Source organism: Tachyglossus aculeatus, chromosome 7 (genome assembly GCF_015852505.1).
Source record: "Tachyglossus aculeatus isolate mTacAcu1 chromosome 7, mTacAcu1.pri, whole genome shotgun sequence".
In the NCBI taxonomy this organism is placed as follows: Eukaryota; Metazoa; Chordata; class Mammalia; order Monotremata; family Tachyglossidae; genus Tachyglossus; species Tachyglossus aculeatus.
Window position 1 is genome coordinate 24,463,060 of NC_052072.1, and position 21,411 is coordinate 24,484,470.

General features: G+C 45.3%; 1 protein-coding gene across 3 annotated transcripts in view; it reads right to left on the bottom strand.

Annotated features, from left to right (window-relative positions):
- The window catches only part of SRGAP2 (SLIT-ROBO Rho GTPase activating protein 2), a 303,664-nt gene that overhangs the window by 179,477 nt on the left and 102,776 nt on the right, over positions 1 to 21,411 (bottom strand). For all 3 annotated transcript variants that reach the window (XM_038748678.1, XM_038748679.1, XM_038748680.1), the window contains exon 3: positions 8,836 to 9,028. In XM_038748678.1, the coding sequence (XP_038604606.1) occupies positions 8,836 to 9,028 (193 nt within the window). The remainder of the gene's footprint in view (positions 1 to 8,835; positions 9,029 to 21,411) is intronic.

Here is a 21,411-nt window from a genome sequence, read left to right on the forward strand (position 1 = left end):
ATTGTCTCTCTGTTGCTGAATTGTACTTTCCAAGTGCTTAGTACAGTGCTCTGCACACAGTAAGAGCTCAATAAATATGATTGAATGAATGAATGAATGGGGTCAAGCACTGTTCTAAGCACCGGGGTAGATACAAGGTAATCAGGTTGGACACAGTCCCTGTCTTACATGGGGCTCACATTCTCAATCCCCATTTTATAGATGAGGGAACTGAGGCACCGAGAAGTGAAGTGACTTGCTCAAGGTCACACAGCAGAAATGTGGCAGACCTAGAATTAGAACCCATATCCTCTGATTCCCAGGCCCATGCCTTTCCAAGACCATGCCAATTCCCAATTCCTTGTGAGTCTGGGTTTGGACTTGCGTATTTGGGGGGTTCATTCATTCACTCATTCAGTTGCATTTACTGAGTGCTTACTGTGTGCAGAGCACTGTATTAAGCACTTGGGAGAGTACTGTACAACAACAAACCCATTCCCTGCCGACAACGATGCAGTTAAACTAAAACGTTTACACTTGCCTCTCCCAGGGCCTCCTGAAACCTCATCTATGACAACTGCCCACGGAAGCTGAGTGTGGGAGACAGACGCTGGTTGGGGGAATCATTCAAGATCCCTGTCACCTCCTTGCATGGCAACAAGGATCACATCCTGATAAATATCCCTGCTTTACTCCAACTGAAAAGGGAAAAGGGGCAAACAGGGCAGCTTCCTCTCTACCTTTTTCAGCCATATTATCAGGGAACTTGAGTTCCTGGGGAGAAGCAAGGAAAGGGCGTGGACCTGGGACTCAGAGAACTTGGTTTCCAATCCCAGCTCTGCCACTTGTCTGCTGTGTGACCCTGGGCAAGCCATTTGTCTTCTCTGTGCCTGTTTCATTATCTGTAAGGTTAGGATCAAGACCGAGTTCTATGTGGGACAGGGACTCTGTCCAACCCGATTATCTGGTAACTACCCCAGTGCTTAGTACAGTGCCTGGCATACAATAAGCTTTTAACAAATGCCATAAAAAAACCTAATCAGAGCAGCAAAAATTGCTTAGGAGCCACTCTGCTCATGGTGTCAAATGCTCCTGTAAGGTCTACAGAGGTCTTAGACTGTGAGCCCACTGTTGGGTAGGGACTGTCTCTATATGTTGCCAACCTGTACTTCCCAAGCGCTTAGTACAGTGCTCTGCACACAGTAAGCGCTCAATAAGTACGATTGATGATGATGATGATTTGCGGCACTTCTGTATCTTTCATGTACAAAGATTCTGTCTACTGCTACGTTTTGGTCTGAAGCCAAGCAGATATTAAGAAAGCCCTGGAACAGTCAGAACCAAGTATAAGGCAACTATAGCCTATTAACCTGGATATTTAAAAAAAGGAGAATTACGTGGGGAGGTGCTGAGAGAAGAGATTTAAGGTGGTGTGTGTGTGTGTGCATAAGTGAGAGAAAGAGAGCAAGAGAGAGAGAGAGAGAGAGACTTTGTGAGGAAAAAAGGGCATCCCATATCTATAACCACCACTGATGGCAACTATAGGAGGGGAAGTGGTTTTTACAAAAAAAAAAACCCTGAATGGGTAAAAATATCAACGGATCTAGTATCGCCTGAGAGGGCAGAACATCATCTCTTGGGTCTTTCGTTAATCACTTTTATTTCAGTGCAGGATATAGTTAACGCCCAGGGTTTTGTCTTCTACAGAACTGAGTCCTGCGGCTTCATTTCCACCTGAATAATGCAGACTCAAATCAACGACAGCTTCCCTCTTTCCAAAAATCTTTGAGACGCTGCCTGAACATTCAGAGAATTTCAGGCATCAACAGATATATTCAGCTTCCTCCCTTCTCCCAAGACCTAAGTTATGAACATCTGTTGTTTACAAGGGCTCAGGCTGTGAGCTGCCAGACTTGTTCTGCAACCTCTCTCTCTCTCTCTGAGAGACTTGTTCTGCAACCTCAGAGAGAGAGAGAGAGAGAGAGAGATATTTGAATTCCATCCTAGGATGCCCTGGCTGTCCTGCTTAGGCAGAAGTCTGCAAACTCAGCTCAGCATCCTGCTTTTGAAAATAATCCTGGAGGGTATAAACCATTCTATAATCCTGACAAAGAGTTCGCTCTAGTGAGAGCACATACTCAAGTGAAACAACACTGATGTTTGCTTGACTTTCAAACAAAAGGTTGACTGTGCCTGGGCAGTTTAAGACACTAACAATGGTATTTGTTAAGCACTTCCTATCTGCCAAATGCTGGCCACAAGACCATCAGTTTGGACAAAGTCCCTGTTCCACATGGGCTCCCAGGCTCGGAATGTGTGTAGGGAAGCAGGGTGGCTTAGTGGATAGAGCACGGGCCTGGGAGCCAGAAGGACCTGGGTTCGAATCTGTTTGTCAGCTGGGTGACCTTAGGCAAGTCACTTCACTTCCCTGTGCCTCAGTTAACTCATCTGTAAAAGGGGGATGAAGACTGTGAGCCCTACTTGGGACAACCTGATGACCTTGTATCTACCCCAGAGCTTAGAACAGTGCTTGGCACATAGTAAGTGCTTAATAAATGCCGTCATTATTATTATTATTATTAGTAGTAGTAGTAGTAGTAGTAGTAAGCACTTAAATACCAACATCATTCTTCTTCTTCTTATTATTATTATTATTACTAATCCCAGCTCTGCTACATGTTGGCTGTGTGACCTTGGACAAGTCACTTCACTTCTCTAGGCCTCAGTTACCTCACTGATAAAATGAGGAATGAAAGTGTGGGCCCCATTAGGTACTGTGTCCAACCTAATTAACTTGTATCTGCCCTAGTGCTTAGAACAGGGCTTGGCACATAGTAAGCGCTTGACAAATACCATAATTATTATTATTGCTTTCACTTCACACATGTTCCTAAGACTGTGGCTCCTATCCCAGAACGCTGGATACCAACAGAAGGACCTGGAGCAAAGCTAGACAGTTGTCCTCACTTCTGCCTTTGCAAAAACTCCATTAGTACAAGATTTTTGGTGCAAAACTGAAGGATCAGACGAAGAACATGGAGATCCCCCCCAAACCCAAGTCAAAATTTTCCTGTCCTACAATTTTTAACGAAGAACATCTTTTCCTCTGTCCTCATCTTTCCCTGATTAAATAGCGCTTGATTCTCATTCAACTAACACATGTTACTCAATTCAAGTATTTGCGCCCACTTAAGTACACAGATCTATTTTTGAATTTGTACCAATTGTACACGTATTGATGCTATGCTCTAGGTCTGCCTCCATCCTCAGGAATACAGCCAACTCCTCGAGGGTAAAGATTGTTATAAGACAAGTTGTTGCTCTGGAACCAGAGATGTTTCCCCCGTTCTTCTTCTCCCACCCCCTAGTCGTCCTGACTTGCTCCCTTTATTCATCCTCTTCCCAGCCCCACAGCACTTATGTACATATTTGTAATTTATTTATTTATATTGTCATCTTCCCCCTCTAGACTGTAAGCTCACTGTGGGCAGGGAATGTGTCATCTCGTACTCTCCCAAAAGCTTAGTATAGTGCTTTGCACACAGTAAACGCTCGATAAATATGACGGAACGAATGAATGATTACTTCTAGAATGTGAGCTTGTTATGGGCAGGGAACAAGTTTGCTAATTCTGTGGGATTGTACTATCCCAAGTGCTTGGTACAGTGCTCTGAACATAGTAAGCACTCAATAAATACCATTGATTGATTAATACTATGGTCAGACCCATGATGATTTAACGCCAACTACTTTGCACTACCTAATAATAGTTTAGCCTGAATACCAATTTCCTTTCATTGTTACCCCAAAAAGGAGAATGCAAGGGCATTCAATTGTACTTGTACTTGTAACTTGTACTTCCCAAGCGCTTAGTACAGTGCTCTGCACACAGTAAGCACTCAATACGATTGATTGACTGATTGATTAAATTCCAACTAAGAGTCTTTGGTGTGACTAAAGCCAGAGCTAACAGATTCAGGTAAAACCATTCAAAGCACTATGCTGGCACTCCTGAGCTCCTGACACATCTCAGGAATTCAGTCCACTCTAACCCTCTCTCTGGTGGCTCTGCTCCCTACAGAGCAAGGGGGACAAATTCCTTCATGCTCCAGGATCATATTAGGGCCTTTTAACTTCCACTGAACACCTAATCAGGTTGGAGGACACAGTCCATGTCCCACACGGGGCTCAGGCACTTAATCCCCATGTTACAGATGATGTAACTGTGACACAGAGAAGTGAAGTGACTTGCCCAAGGTCACACAGGAGACAAGCAGCAGATCCGGGATTAGAACACAGGGCCTCTGACTCCCAGGTTTGTACTCTTTCCACTAGACCATGCTGCTTCTTTGGTGGGGCCCACACAGGAATTATAGTACCCGTGCAATTAGCTGATTTCTATGGGATCCACCATTTATTCACTCAACTGTATTGAGCATTTATTTTGTGCAGAGTTCTCAACAAGCACGTAGCAGAGTGCAATATAACAATAAACAGACATTCCCTGCCACCAATGGGCTTGCTTGTTTGACAATTTTTTTCCCTGTTATGAGCTTCAAAAATCCAAAGTGCCCTATGAATGGACAGCAGAACTATATGGACCACAGAGGAAGAGTCACCCAAAAATCAGGAATGCCGGGGGGGTGGGGGGGGGGGGGGGGGGTGGGGGGGGGGTGGTGGTGGTGGTGGTGGTGGTGGTGGTGGTGGTGGTGGTGGTGTGTGTGTGTGTGTGTGTGTGTGTGTGTGTGTGTGTGTGTGTGTGTGTGTGTGTGTGTGTGTGTGTGTTTGTGTTTTAAGAGGCCAGCCATGCAATCATAGGGAGAGTCAGGTGTTTGGATGGTCATGTGCAATTTTCTTATAATGGTACTTGTTGAGTGCTTACTGCGCCCCAGGCACTGTATTAACCACTGGCGTAAAGACAGGATAATCAAGTTGGACATACCCCTGCCCCACAAGGGGCTCGCAATCTAAAATCAGAGAAAGGAGGATTTAATCCCTATTTTACAGATGAGGAAACTGAGGCCCAGATATATGAAATGTTCAAGGTCACAGAGCAGACACTTGGCGGAGCAGGGATTGGAATCCAGGTCCTCTAACTGCCAGGCCCATTGCCTATCCACTAGGCCATGCTGCTTCCACTGTTTCATGAAGTGGTTTCATGCCAGCTAGTAAGTGATTGACTGATGAGTGTGCCACCAGGTTCAGAGGAGTTTCTGGAGAAAACTGGGGGCATCGGCACTTCCGCTCAGGGAACCTCATGATTCAGGAGAGAAGAGCACTGACATGCCTGGGGGGCGGGGCGGGGGGGGGGACTAGAAACTGACCAAAGGAGTACTAAACAAGCCCCCCAAACCATCTACTCTGGCTCGGTTCCTCCAGCTCTCTTACTGTCTCCCTATGGATGGGACCTCCCACTTCACATCCATTCCCCGCATCCAGGATGAGGAACAATCTCATGACCCTCACCCTCATCTGCAGATCCAGATCGCCTCTCTCTGATAAACCAGTGATTCACTAAGTGTGAGATGTCGGATGTGTTCCTTCAGCTTTGGCCTTTAGACAAATCAGTCCAAAGAGTGGGAAGAAACATCACAGAGGAAACTACTCCAAAAAGCATTTTAGAGGAATGACCTGAGAAGATTCTCTCTGCTGACTCCAACAACCTCCCACTTCTATCCTGGGAACTCCGCGTGTCTTTGGCATTTGCTCATCACCTCTCCCTCTTTACATCCCAGCTCCCATGCACCGAGTCCCGGAACTGGTCAGTTCTCTACTTTCCTATCCTAAGCTGTCCTCCAAGGCTGGTGGCCAACAGCTTCCAAATTCAACTCCAAATGAGGAAAGAACATCAGGGATAGGTGGAGTGACCGGAGAGAATCCGCACACTCAGAGATCTTGTGCTGGATCAGAGGCACAAACTCTTCAAGATTCTCTCTAATTAAGAAGAGAAAATCCCTCTCCTCCCACTGAAATACTACTATAGTAGGTTAAGGGGCATGCAGAGGTGCTGAGATCACTAAACTGCTGTCATTCCAAACAGCAACCCCATTCATGACTAGGCAGCTGAATTCTTCTAGTGCCTCATCTTAATTTGCTCATCTTTTAATACTATGTGAACCATAGTATTATTCTACTCATCCTTCCAAGTCCCTCTGCTCTTCACAGATGATTCCAAAACAACTTCCCTAATGGAGGGAAGCTTTTTCTGGAGTGGAAAAGGTACAGCTAAGTGACCGGAAAACAGTGCATGAACCTAGCCAGAGAGGGAATGGGTAAAAACAAAGATGTGAACGTTCTTTCTAAAAATAAAGGGGAAGGAGATGACCTGTTAAAGATAGGAAAATGTTCAATGAGCTACGAATGAAAAGGTCATTTACAATCAAAGTCTTCACAGAACCAAATAAAGGGCAGTGTTGATTACAATCCTACTGGCCCATATTAGCGCATTAAAGAGACACGTAATCAGGCAAAGAAGAAAACAACCATGAGGCTCCTCAGAGAGCCAAAATAATATACAAGAGCATTTCCACTGAGGGTGAATTCTGTCACCTAATTCCCTTCCTCTGCTCCCTTGAATGTTCTTTTTCTGAAGCAGGGGGAATGGACACCTGCCCAGCCGTGATGTCCATTAATATGCGTGTCCCAAAATGGTCCCGCTGGCAGCTGAAGGAGGGTCAGGAGGCTGCCTTCTCTTAGCATAGGCTGGTGAGGGAAGTGTGAATCCAATACAATTACTATCCAATCCATCGGCAGCACCCCTTGCAAATTCACACGCACAGACAGCGGGGATTAGAGAAGGGTGAGGCTCTATGAGAGCCGAGAAAACTTTAATGAGAGTGTTTGCAACAAGCAGCAGTATGGAAGAGGACAAAAGGTGAATGGGATGAAACGGACGAAGGAAGGAAGGCCAAAGGGGACCTAGATAATGGTTTCCAGGAGAGTAGTTTTCAGGAAAAGAGGAAAAATGTCGTTCAGTAGTCACTGTCCCCCAGAGTAGCTAATAAAACTTCCACGCTGAACATGATATGTATGCTCGAAGCCCAGGCGGGGTGAAAAGGCAGCTCTGATGAGGGTGGGGCTGACTCACCCGGACAGGCTGTTCCATCCCAGGTTGAACGGGTGCCATCCCCCCAAGCTGCTTCTGCCAGAGCTGCCACTTAATGTTGCCCTCGCACCAGTGCAACAAGACAAATGCATGGCACTGCTGGGGTAGCAGCTTCACATAGAGATCTGGGAGGAAAGGGGGTGACAGGGGGAAGCACCGAGTAGGGAGAGCTACCCTGAGCTATCCTGCTCTAAGCCCTGGGATGGATACAAGCAATTCAGGTTCGACATGGTCCCAGTCCCAAATGGGGTTCATAGTCTCAATCCCCATTTGACAGATGAGGTAACCTTGGCACTGAGAAGTGAAGCGACTTGCCCAAGGTCACACGGTAGACAAGCGGCAGAACCGGAATTAGAATCCAAGTCCTTCTGAGTACCAGGCCCGTGCTCTATCCACTAGGACATGCTGCTGACTTGCCCAAGGTCACACAGCAGACAAGTGGCAGAGGCAGAATTAGAACCCAGATCTTTATGACTCCCAGGCTGCTTCTCTAGCTAGTTCTCCTCCTTCTCCTAATTGGCTCAATGAGAACCTAACAGATGTCCACTGAGAATGGTGGACAAACGGGAGGAGACACACCAAAAGAGACTGAATTTTCTGACGGTCAGGGTGATTAGTCAGAGGAACAGAAAGCCATCCCTGGCGATCTTTAATGAAAAAGCAATCAGCCAACTATCTCGTCTGAAGGCAAAGGGGCTGGGGGGGTGACCATCTAGCAATACATTTCTGTTATTCCACAAGTCAGATTCTGGTCTGACGTGACAATGTTGGGGAGGTTCTGTTTCAGTCATTCTAAGAGGCTGAACCTTGGGCATCAAATTAAAGATGCTTCCCTTGAGCCAGTTCAGTTCTTCCAAAACACCCCGAAACTACAAGCAACAGCCAGGGGTACAGGCTTTGGCCACACCAGAAACGCTGACACAAACTGTTAGAAGCAGCAACATTCATATTTCTTTTTAGAACTCATGACTCCATACGACGCATGCCGTGTGAATGCCTGGATAAAAGCCCAAGCTAGAAAAGGGGGAAAGCTTTTTGGTTTTGCTTTTTAATGGTATTTGTTACGCGCTTACTATGTGCCAGGCACTGTACTAAGCACTGGGGTAGATACAAGCTAATCAGGTTGGACAAAGTCCATGTCCCATATGGGGCTCACATCTTAAACCTTATTCTATGGATGAGCTAACTGAGGCACAAAGAAGTTAAGTGACTTGTCCAAGGTTGAACTTCAGACAAGTCAGGTTAGAACCCAGGTCCTTCTGACTCCGAGACCTATGCTCTAGCCACTAGGCCACATTGCTTCTCAGTTATTAGGGCTTTTCCCCCTAAGGGAACAAAGGCCTGGATTTCAGCTTTTAGTCAATCAATTGTATTTATTAATAATGATGGCATTTGTTAAGTGCTATGTGTGAAGCACTGTTTTAAGCGCTGGGGGGGATACAAGGTAATCAGGTTGTCCCACGTGGGGCTCACGGTCTTCATCCCCATTTGACAGACAAGGGAACTGAGGCCCAGAGAAGTGAAGTGACTTGCCCCAAGTCACACAGCTGTTAAGTGGTGGAGCCGGGATTAAAATCCATGACCTCTGACTCCCAAGCCCAGGCTCTTTCCACTGAGCCACGCTGACCTCTTACTGTGTGCAGAGCACTGTACTAAGAGCTTGGGAGAGTACCCTGGTTCCTCAACTGGCTAAATCCTCTGCCCCTCCCCACGTCCGTGGTTCCCAAAGGAGCAGACCCCAGATACTGTACTTGAACTGTTGGTCCTTGGTGCTGCGGGTCTTAGCCAGGAAGCGCTCAGCCAACTTCTCCAGGTTCCGGGAGTAGTCCATCTCGATCTCAGCCTTCTTGCGGAAGAAGTCCTGGAGGTCTTGTAGCAGCTGCACCCGCAGTTCGCACTGTTGGTCCAGGCATTTCATCTGTTCGGTGAGCTGGGCGCGGATCTCTGCCATGGAAACAGAGGAGGAGCGTTAACTACAGAAGCAAAATTAACAGCCGGCCACTCCACGACCTTACTCCTTTTGGCTTGTGCTCTGGGAGACGAATCAATCAACTGATTGTATTTACTGAGGGCTTACTGTGTACAGGGCAGTGTACTAAGCCCTTGGGAGAGTGCAACACAACGATATAAGAGACATATTCGCTGCTCCCAATGAGCTTAAAGTCTAGAGGGAGAGACAGACATTAATATAGATAATGGATATGTACATAAGTTCTGGGCAGTCTCATTTCATCCTGCCTCCAGGAAAAAAGAAGAAGAAGAATAGTAAAAATTATGGTTTTAAGCACTTAATATGTGCCAGGCACTGTACTAAGTGCTGGGGTGGATACAAGCAAATCAGGTTGAGGCAGGAGGAAATGCAAGACTGCTGAGAAGGAGAGTTGTCGATTGGGAATCATCCGCTTTGAGGTGGTACTTGTAGCCTTGGGAGCAAATGAGTTCTCCAAGGGAATAATAATAATAATAATAATAATAATAATGTTGGCATTTATTAAGCGCTTACTATGTGCAAAGCACTGTTCTAAGCGCTGGGGAGGTTACAAGGTGATCAAGTTGTCCCACGGGGGGCTCACAGTCTTAATCCCCATTTTACAGATGTAGATGGAGAATAGATGAGGACCCAGAACTGAGTCCTGAAAGACCCCCACTGTCAGAGGGTAGGATGCACAGGAGGAACCTGAAAAAGAGATTGAGTTGAAGCAGCCCAAGGAATAGGAAGAGAACAGGGAGAGGACAGTGTCAGTGAAGCCAAGGATAAATAATGTTTCCAGGAGAAGGCGGGGTGGGGGGGGGGAGGTCCACAGTGTGAAAGGCAGCTGAGAGGTCTAGGAGAATTAGAATGGAGTAGAGGCTGTCTGATTTGGCCTCCCAGATTTGTAGAGAACTGTAAATCCTTCCCTGTCACAGAAGCCAATCAAACAGAAGTGTGACTGGCAGATCTGGCCCCCCAGAAGCAGTTCTTGCCAAATGCAGACTGTTTGGCAGCTCAGAGAAAGACTGCAGTGCACGATGGTGCATTCGTCCCTCTCCCCACCCCAATCTCTGCAGCAAAACAGAGTTTTCCCCAACTGACCTCTCCTCCCTACCCAGTACTGGCTCTCCCTGAGTTGGTTTATGATCCAGAGCCTTTTAGATTCCCCAAGGAGGCAAAAACCTGGCAACTCTGCTTCTCCTTTTACATCCTTCAAGCAACTTAGATTGCCCAGTTGCAGCAATCCCAGAGAAACAGGCTTTCCCCACAAAAAGAAAGAGATTTCCTGAGCCTTAAAAGTCAATAGTCCTGCCTGGGGGTGGAGGTTGGAGGGCTGGGGGGATGGGGAGGTCCAAAATATACTCATTTACCTCCTGAATGTTTATGTTGAAGTGATGGAAATCCCTACAGGTTAAAATTTCCAGGTGGAAAAGGACTTTCATTTATTCACTCAATCGTATTTATTGAGCGTTTAGTGTGTGCAGAGCACTGTGCTAAGTGCTTGGTAAGTACAAGTCGGCAACATATAGAGACGGTCCCTACCCAACAATGGGATCACAGTCTAGAAGGGGGAGACAGACGACAAACAAAACATGTAGACAGGTGTCGAAACCGTCATAATCAACAGAATTATAGCTACATGACTTGGTGCTGCTGCTCACAACTTGTCAATTTAGAACAAAAAACTGTCATTCCTTTGTCTGAACCTGTTCCCCAGTTACATCCTCAGCCCCATATCAATCAATGGTATTTATTGAGTGCTTACTATGGGCCTCAGTTACCTCATCTGTAATATAAGTGCTTAGTACAGTGCTCTGCACACAGTAAGCGCTCAATAAATACGATTGATGATGGGGATTAAGAATCTGAGCCCTATGTAGGACAGGAACTGTGTCCAACTTGACTACCTTGTATCTACCCCAGCACTTAGAACAGTGCTTGCCGCTTAACAAGTACCACAGTTATTATTATTACAATTCAGCAGAACAAGCAGACATGTTCCCCTCTCATAATGAGCTTACAATTGCATTGAATGCTTACTATATGCGGAGCACTGTACTAAGTGCTTGGCAGACTACAGTAAACAGAATTGTTAGATACGTTCCCTGCTTGTTCCCTGCTGTTATTTATTTATATTAATGTTGGTCTCTCTCTTCAGACTGTGAGCTCTCTATGGGCAGGAAATGTGTCTACCAATCTGTTGTGCTGTACTACCCCAAGTGCTTAGTATAGTGTTCTGCACACAATAAGCACTCAGTAAATATCACTGATTGATCAATTATCAAATTAACAGAGTTCCAAGGCCATCTTAGGGCAATATCTAAGTACTGAGCAGCGCAGAAAAGCTTTTGGGTCATGGCCAAAACTGAAAGCCCACTTCAAAGTCACTTGGATTCGGACCATGTTGGTTTCAAGAGAATCGGCTACTCCTTAATGACAACAAGACATTCCGGAAGCCCCATTAATATGAAAGAGCGGTGCTCTAGTGTCCAACTTCCTGGTCCTCTTTGAATCATGAGTTCTGAGGAAGTATGCTTGTCAAAGGAGATATACTAAATTCAACTCTGCTTTGAGAAGAAAGAAGGGGAAGGGGGGGGCGGGGGGAAAAGAGAGAGAGAGAGGAAAGAGAGGAAAGAGAGAGAGGGAGAAAGGAAGAACAACAGTTCCCCACCCCCAAGCAAGACTCACATGAAAGCAAGACTCACATGAACCAACCTGCACTTCCCAAGCGCTTAGTACAGTGCTCGGCACACAGTAAGCGCTCAATAAATATGATTGATGATGATGATGAATCAAGACATATGTGATGAGTTCCCTATGGTATGTCTGGTCTCTCTCCTCAGAGACTAAAGGTTACAAGGGTCTCTGTGTACACATCTCTTCGAACATTTAATGAACAATGATCAAAGTTAGATTTCAGAGATTGGGTGAGTCCTTCTGAGAGCCCCAGTGCTTTGGGCTTTGACCTTAGCTGCAAAGTGCTTCTTTGGCTCATGGCCAAGCCAGACCATCACCCAATCCCTGACACCCTGAAGGAGTATCGGGGTTGAGGGTAGTAACATTGTTCCCTGACCTGTCCTGCCAACCAATGGCAATAAGATAAAAACAAAAGCAACCCACCCAAACATGCTCATCAACTCCCCGGGGCCCTCGGTACAGCACTTAGCTGTCCAACATTTACACAAGGGTTCTACATGGAGGTTTTTCAGAATTCCTCTCCATCGTGCTCAATTAATATGATTGATCAATCACAGGATATAGCAAAAATCAAACAGCTCTGGAGGTTCAGGCCCTAGAAAATCTACATTAACTTTACTCCCTACCTCATTCCCCCTCCCAACTAAGGCTTGTGGTGGAATGAAACAGACTTGTATTTTGGGGGTGAGTGACAGAGGGATCAATTATAAAACAAAAAGAATTAGAGAGGGAAACACTGAAAAGTATGGGCAGAGCAAAAGCACATTTTGCATGTCTAATCCAATTTTCGCATCCAGATGACTTGAAAACTATTTATAAGGCTGTTTTGTGGGTGAGCTGAGGTGAAGGAGCAGGAGAACAGTGGTATATTTACACCAAACCAATAATTCAATTCTCAGACACAACTGGGAGCTATTTTGGCTGGAAGCTCAGGCCCGCTTCCTCAACAAGGAATAATAATAATAATCATGATAATTGTGATATTTGTTAAGTGTATGCTATGTTCCAGCCCTCGACTAGGCACTGAAGTAGACATAAGATAATCAGGCTGGACAAAGTCCCTGTCTCACATAGGGCTTATAGTCTAAATCCCCATTTTACAGGTGAGGTACCTGAAGCCTTGACATGTTAAGTGACTAGCCCAAGGTCACACAGAGGCAGAGCCAAGATTAGGGAGGCACCCTGAGACCCCAAGCGTTCATTTCACAACCCAGCCAAGCAGCTTGATCTGCCCACCTCCCTCCTGTCTGCTACAGAGGAAATGATTCTGTAGTAGGAAGACAGAAGCAGCAAGAGGAAAGGAACCCAAACTTTCCATTTCCCTTTTTGTTTGACTCAAGTCTTGGATCTGCCTGGGTGTGCCTTAAATTTGGAAGCTGTCCCACCAGGCACCACACCTGGCCTCCACACCTGGCCAGGGCAATGAGCAATGTTGGGCTAATTATCATTTCACTGTTTCAGAAGGGAGTGAAAAAAAATCAATCATGGCAGCATTCATTCATTCAATCGTATTTAAGCGCTTACTATGCACAGAGCAGTGTACTAAGCGCTGGGAGAGTACAATACAATAAACAGTGACATTCCTTGCCCACAACAAGCTTATGGCCTGGAGGTGGGGAAACAGACATCAATGCATATAAATAAATTTACAGTTATGTAATAAGTGCTTGGGACTGGGAGGGATGAAGAGCAAAGGGAGGAAGTCAGGGTGATGCAAAAGGGAGTGGGAAATGAAGAAAAGTGGGGCTTAGTTTGGGAAGGCCTCTTGGAGGAGATGTGCCTTCAATAAGGCTTTGAAGGGGCTTGGGGGCAGGGGGGAAGAGTGATCATCTGGCAGATTTGAGGAGGGAGGGCATTCCAGACCAGAGGCAGGACGTGGGCTAGGGGTCAGCAGCAAGACAGGCAAGATCGAGGCACAGTGAGAAGGTTAGCAATAGAGGAGCGGAGGGTGCAGGCTGGTTTGTAGAAGGAGAGAAGCGAGGTGAGGTAGGAGGGGCAAGGTGATCGAGTGCTTTAAAGTCAATGGTGAGGAGTTTTGGTTCGATATGGAGATGGATGGGAAACCACTGGAGTTTTTGAGGAGCAGCATGACATGTCCTGAACATTTTAGTGGAATAATGATCCATGCAGAGTGAAGTACAGACTGGAGTGGGGAGAGACAGGAGGCTGGGAGGTCAGCAAGGAGGCTGATGCAGTAATCCAGGAGGGATAGGATGAGTATTTAATGTGGCAGCAGTTTGGATGGAGAGGAAAAGGTGGATTTTAGCAATGTTGTGAAGGTGGAACCAACAGAACTTAGTGGTGGATTGAGTATGTGTGTTGAATGACAGAGAGGAGTCAAGGATAATGACAAGGTTATGGGCTTATGTGAGCCCGCTGTTGGGTAGGGACTGTCTCTATGTGTTGCCGACTTGTACTTCCCAAGCGCTTAGTACAGTGCTCTGCACACAGTAAGCGCTCAATAAATACTATTGATTGATTGATTGGTGCCATCTACAGTGATGGAAAATTCAGGGGGAGGACAGGGTTTGGGTGGGAAGATAAGGAGCTCTGTTTTGGATACGTTAAGTTTGAGGTGACGGGAGAATATCCAAGCAGAGATGTCTTGAAGGCAGGAGGAGATGTGAAACAGAAGAGAGGGAGAGAGATCAGGGCTGGAGATGCAGATTTGGGCATCATCTTCACAGAGGTGGTAGCTGAAGCCATGAGAGTGAATGAGTTCTCCAAGGGAGTGGTTGTAAATGGAGAATAGAAGGGTACCCAAAACTGAACCCTGAGGTAACCCCAGAGTTAGGGGGTGGAAGGCAGAGAAGGAGCCCCTGAAGTAGACTGAGAATGAATGGCCAGAGAGATGAGGAGAACCAGGAGAGGACTGTCAGTGAATCCAAAGTTGGACGACATTTCCAGAAGGGGGTGGTCCACAGTGTTGAAAGCAGCTGGGAGGTCGAGGATTAGGATGGAGTAGAGGGCCACTGGGTTTGGCAAGAAGGAGATCATTGGTGACCTTTGAGAGGGTGGTTTCTGTGGAGTGAAGGGGATGGAAGCCATATTGGAGGGGGTCGAGGAGAGAATTGGAGAGGAATTCAGTCAGCACCCATTAGGCTCCAGGATTGACACAAGCACTCAGCAAAATCTCACACTCCCAGAGAGTATGTTCGTGTTAGAGGAGCTAAATATGTGGGATGGGTTTGTAGTAGATCAGCAAAGTAAGGACCAGGGAGGTTGATGAGGGGGAGACAAAGGCGAAGTTAGGGAACAGCAAACAAAAATCCCACAAATGTTTCACACATAGCTACTGAGACAATCTCTAAATATCCACACTCTTTTTTTGCAACCATGTCGCACTTTCCAATGCTAGACTTTGATTAGTTTCTCCCTTTTTTTTATAAACACCTGCCCTCACTTTCATCCCATCTCACTTCCATGACAGGAATATTAAATATTGCTACCTTTTTGACAGTTGTGGTCTGGGTTTACAATTGAAGCCTTCCTTGCTCCACTTTCTCTATCTCTTCCATTGACTTCTTATCTCTACATAATCTGTTCAGCTCCCCTCTGTAAACAATTCATCAGGAAAGGGAATAAGAGAATGAGCTGCCTCAATCCTTTATGTCTCAGATTTCAGGTTCCAGGCTTGGGGTATCAGGACCTGACTGTTATCACCTTAGAGACCCTTATTCTTATTTGAAATCATCCTTTAGAAAAGTCCTGTTAGTCACCCCACTAGTAGGAAGGTGGTTAAACCCTCAAATAAACAACAGCCCTCAGCTCATGCCCTCCTACTTAGTTGTTTCAATTTATTGCTTGAGACCTAGAGATATCCACAAACCAAATAAAAATATTTGGAGAGGGCATTTTAAGGGTCTGCTAAGAGTTAAGAGGAAAATTCAATTGTGGGAAAAAAATCAGTGAGAGGAAGTATGCCAAAAGTGGAAAATCCCAATGCAAATAATGACTAAAATCCAATTAGCATTACTAATGAGCAGAGGCCTTCTGGCTGGTGAGCCTAAGTCACCATACAAACCATCTCTGATCTACAGCCATACAACTGGGCACATAGAGAGTTGGCACAAGGGAAGCATTGTGGTCTAGTGGCTAGAGCATGAGCCTCGGAGTCAGAGGACCTGGGTTCTAATTCAGGCTCTGCTCCTTGTCTGCTGTGTGACCCTGGGCTAGTCACTTCACTTCTCTATGCCTCAATTACTGCATCTGTAAAATGAGGATTAAAACTGTGAGCCCCATGTGGGATAGGGACTGTGTCCAGACTTATTACCTTGTATCTACCCCAGGGCCTAGTACAGTGCCTGGCACACAGTAAGTGCTTAATGAATACCACAAGAAAAAAAAAAGTGGACTACTGCTTTCTGGATGGGGCTACTGAGTCCAAAGGGAACCAGACTGGACAACCTTCCTCTGTCCACAACCATTGCTGGAGCCTGCCTTTCCAACTTTTACAACTTTGGAGAGATTGGGGAGATTTGCAGTTGAGGACTGTAGGTATCTGAAGGCCACCCTCCACCCCATGGAATATTTTGGATCGTTGATTCCTAACCTGCTCTTATTTTCAGCTGAATTAATATTGTTTTAGATGTCTATCCTACCCACTTAAACATTATGCCTCTTGTGGGCCAGGAACATAAAACTGATTTGTCTGAATAACCTTCACCATAGTGTTTAGTACTGCTTCACATACTGGAAATGCTTAATTCAAGCTATTACTACTAATGATGATAAAAGAAATTTTGCCTGGAGGTAGGGGGTTGGATGGATTAATCCTAAGGCCATTCAGCCCTGTGGTTTTCACTCAGCATGATCATAGTTAACCAGAATTCAAACCCACGACTCTTCTTTCTTAAAAATGTCAATCCTCTTTGGGTCATTTCAACTGAATCTTGTCTCTCGGAAATCCCACCCAAATCTTGTGAAAGGTCCTGTAGACTGCAAGCTCCTTCAACAATCAATGACATTTATTGAGCACTTACTGTGGGCAGAGCACTGTACTAAACCCTTAGGAGAGTCCATTATTATTATTACAATACCACAGAGTTTGTAGAATGTGTTTCCTGCCCACAAGGAGATTAAAGTCTACAGGGAGGCTTACAATCTATAGGGCTTGTGGCCAGGGTCCACTGTCTACCAACTCTACTAAATTTTACATTCCCAAGCACTCAGTACAGTGCTCTACACTCACTAATCTCTCAACAAATACCACTGATTGATTGAAAGGCCCTCCCTTCTCATTACTACACTCAGAGAGACATGATGACCCTTAGGAGTCAAAGGAAAAACAGTTAGTGGGAAGAAGGAGAAAGGCGGTCACCAGACCAAAGAGTTTCTTCAGACAGCTCAGTCCACCATTAACTTTTTGGCCCCCAGAGAGTACTGAGGAAATAACCACATAAAGCAATTTGCGGGAGAAGGGAGGCAGAAATTTCAATGAAGTTAAATCACCGCTATTGCTTTGTCAAGGGTGTCTTGCTCTTTCAAGTGACTCAATAGCAAGTGAAAGACAAAGAGCTGCAAAATGTACAAGCTGCCACATCAAATACTCAAGTGGTAATTTTAGCTCATGGGCCTCATCTGTGACCTGTTTGAGACAGAAACTGGTGTTGCCCTAAACCTAGGATTAACTGTTGCAAACTGAACAACTCCAAAGAGAGACGGAGAAGGCCAGGCTGTTCCCCTGAGTTCTATCACTACCACCGAGTGACCGAATTCAGGAGTGGCCACTCAATCTTAACTTAGTGAAGAACCACTGCAGTCTGAGTAGATGCGGTCAATATTTCAGTGTTGTGTTTAACAGTGCTTTTCATACAGCCAAGTAGGATTTTCTTGAATCAATCAAATCCTCTAATGAGTCAACAAAATTGGAAAAAGTCAAAAAGAAAAGACTGTGGAAGGAGACACCCTGATCACAAATACAGTAAGTTCATGGGCAGGAATTAGGTCTACCGACTCTACTGCACTGCACTTTCTCAAGCACTTAGCATACTGCTCTGCACACAGTAGGCAGTCATTAAATATCACTGTTTGATTGATTGTTGAAGCCCGTGTCCCAGATAACACCCATAGCCAAGGATGCCCTGCCACAGCTGTAAAATGGCCCATTACAAGGGGGCAAGAGGAGGCTAATCAGATAGGTCTTCTGCAGCACAGGTAATATGGGAGCAACCTAGATTATGTGTCGGCTAGGGGTGGGAAACTTTACAGGAAGGAATGCTTAAAAGCCCTTCCATTCATTCAACCAATCATATTTATTGAGCGCTTACTGTATGCAGAGTACTTAACTAAGTGCGAGTACAAGTCAGCAACATTTAGAGACGGTCCCTACCCAACAACGGGGCTCAGGTTCTAAGGACTACATGAAACCAAAGTGTTTTTTGAAGATAATTTTTTAGTTCCACACACTGGCTTTGCCCCCACGCTGCATGGGGCAAATCTTTCCTAAACTATCACTGCTAGTGCTTAGTGAATTATAAATATCAAACCAACATAAGGGGTGCCACACACCACTAGTCCTGTCTCTAAGGTCATCCTGATGTCAACCTCTCCACCTGGTTAAAAGTGCATTTCTGTCTTCTGCATCGGTTCCCTATCCCGGCTGCTGAGCTGGGTAACCTCAGGGCAGCAACTGTCAATCATGAGAATTCCATGTGCCAATCAGGATGCATGCATGAAGAAGCAACCCCTGAAACCCGCCGGTCTTGTTTGCATGAGCCTAAACCGGCCTTTTCCAGCCCAATGTGTTGGGTTATGCCCAGAGCTATTACAGAAGAGACCAAATCTCCTTTAATTAGCTTGACAGGACAGATAGTAACAGTCATACTGTTAGCCTTGAAGGTTATTAACAATAGTTTACCCAGCTGATATGTTCACCACAGGCAGACATGACTATGAATCTACACTGTTGCTCTGGATCTCCCAACACCTTCCACACCCAATGGTAAAGCAGTTCTCTAAAGGTCTAGACTCAATCATATTTATTGAGCACTTACTGTGTGCAGAGCACTATATTAAGTGCTTGGGAAAGTACAACAATCTAACAGACGTTCTCTGACCATACTTAGCTTACCGTCTAGAGGGGGAGACAGGCATTGATATTCATAAATAAGTTACAGATATACAGAATAATTGCCGTAGGGCTTTCTGGGGCGGGGTGGGGGGGTGAATAAAGGGAGAAATCAGGGTGATGCAGAAAGGAATGTGAGAAAATGTAATGAGAGCAAAGTCAGGGAAGGCCCCTTGGAGGAGATGTACTTTCAGTGAGGCTTTGAAAGTGGAGAGAGTATCTGTTGGATATGAACAGGGAGGGCATTCCAGGTCAAAGGCAGGATGTGAGTGAGAGGTTGACAGTGAGAAAGATGACATCAAGGTACTGAGAGTAGGTTGGCATGCGGGCTATAGCCCAATCTTTATGCCAATACTCAACTCTGTGAAATGCGGGCAACATTCTTTGTAATCAAGTCCCTGGGATGCAGGGATCACGGCTGATAAAAGTAGACCTGAGCTCTGTCTCAAAGGATGCCTATCCCTTTAAGCTGAGTAAGCCCTCTAGACTGTAAACTCCTTGTGGGCAGGAAACATGTCTACCAATTCTGTTCTTTTGTACTTTCCCAAGTGCTTAGTACAAGTGCTCGGCCCACAGTAAGTGCTCAATAAATATCATTGATTGATGCTAGTGAACTGGGACAGGAAGAGGTACAGAGCCACAGAGAGTAGCCAGAACCTGAATAAACTACATAGAGAATGTATTACATGGGAAGCAGTGTGGCCGAGTGGAAAGCACGGCCCTGGGAGCCAGAGAACCCAAGTTGTAAGCCTGGCTCTGCCACTTGCCTGCTGTGAGATCTTGGGCAAGTCACTTAAATTTTGGGGGCCTTAGTTACCTCATATGTAAAATAAGAATAATAATAATAATAATAATGGCATTTATTAAGCACTTACTATGTGCAAAGCATTGTACTAAGCGCTGGGGAGGTTACAAGGTGATCAGGTTGTCCCATGGTGGGGCCTCACAGTCTTAATCCCATTTTACAGATGCGGTAACTGAGGCCCAGAGAAATCAATCGTATTTATTGAGCACTTACTGTGTGCAGAGTACTGTACTAAGTGCTTGGGAAGTACAAGTTGGCAACATATAGACACAGTCCCTACCCAACAGTGGGCTCACAGTCTAGAAGTGAAGTGAAGTGACTTGCCCAAAGTCACACAGCTGACAATTGGTGGAGCTGGGATTTGAATCCATGACCTCTGACTCCAAAGCCCGAGCTCTTTCCATTGCGCCACGCTGCTTCTCTTAGGGGTCAAGACTGTGAGCCCCACTTGGGACGGGGTCTGTATCCAACCTGATTAGCTTATATCTACCCGCAGTGCTTAGTAGAATGCCTGGCACATAATAAGCACTTAACAAATACCATTAAAAAAGAAAAGGAACAAAAAGTCCCCAAACATGTTGATCCTTGTTCTATGTAACTATTCTTAATCTGGAAAGGCCAAAGTTTCACTTCTTGTCAGGAGGAGAAAGGCACACACAATTTTAATTCCTTGAAATATGATGTAAAGACTGGAAGTCACGGGAAATCAGTGAATCAGCAGATGCTCTAGTCCATGCAAAACTAGTTGCACAATGTTCATCACAGGCGTGGGATGGAGTCCAGTCTCAAACTTCATTTCCTTGGCTTTTCATGACCTGCTTCCTTAGGCCATCCCTAGCCTTCTATCAGCCAAAGACAATTCTGATTTAAAATAACAGCCAAGAAGACGACCTTAGGAAACAGATTGGAGGTGAATTTCTTTGAAAACCAGTTAAATATCTGAATAAAAACCTAAGAAAAAATGTAAAACGCCACATAGGTCTGCTCAGATCCAACCAGTATTCAGTCTCCAAAGGTATCCAAGGATCCTTGGAAGACAAATATATTGTCCTTTTTGAAAGTCATTATGAATAAAGAGGTGCTTTTCAAAACTCCTAAATTTCTTCCCCTCCATAATCCATAATAAGTCTATCAAAAGTTGTTAACCAGTACCACCTGACAGCATAACCTCCTTTAGTTATGAATCCCATGTGTTTACTACCCAGTAAATGGAAGTTTTTCCTTTTATCTTGAATTTAGCACCTTGAACAGGTGCTTTCTAATTCTGTTTTATGGGTTTTGGGAAGGACTCCATGTTTACCCTGACCACCTCCTTAAAAATTTTGCTACCTTCAAACATGTCCCTTCTCAGCCTCAGCCTTTCCAGCCAGAAAAATTCCAATCCTTCAGACTATTCTCATTTGGAGACTGCTTAATCCTCTCCCCTTCCCATTCTGATCTCCCCCCTCCCCAGTTTCTAGAGGAACAAGCCTATAATAGATAGGCATTGATGTCTCTCTCTCTCTCTCAGCCAGGAAAAGAAGTCCTGAAAGCAGAAGAAAAAGGGAATGGGATAAGAGGGACAAAAATTAAACCTAAACCTCCTTCAGGAGAACAGGCAGAAAATTGTTCTGCTTGAGGTGAGATTTGCATATGGGCAGCCAGCTGGCATTTCTGCACCAGAGAACAGAACAAGCTTGGTGAGTACATCTCCAGAAAGTCGCCTTGTTCAATACTGTTCTTTGGTCAGTCAGTCAATCTTTTTTATTGAGTGCTTACTGTGTACCGAGCACTGTACCGAGTGC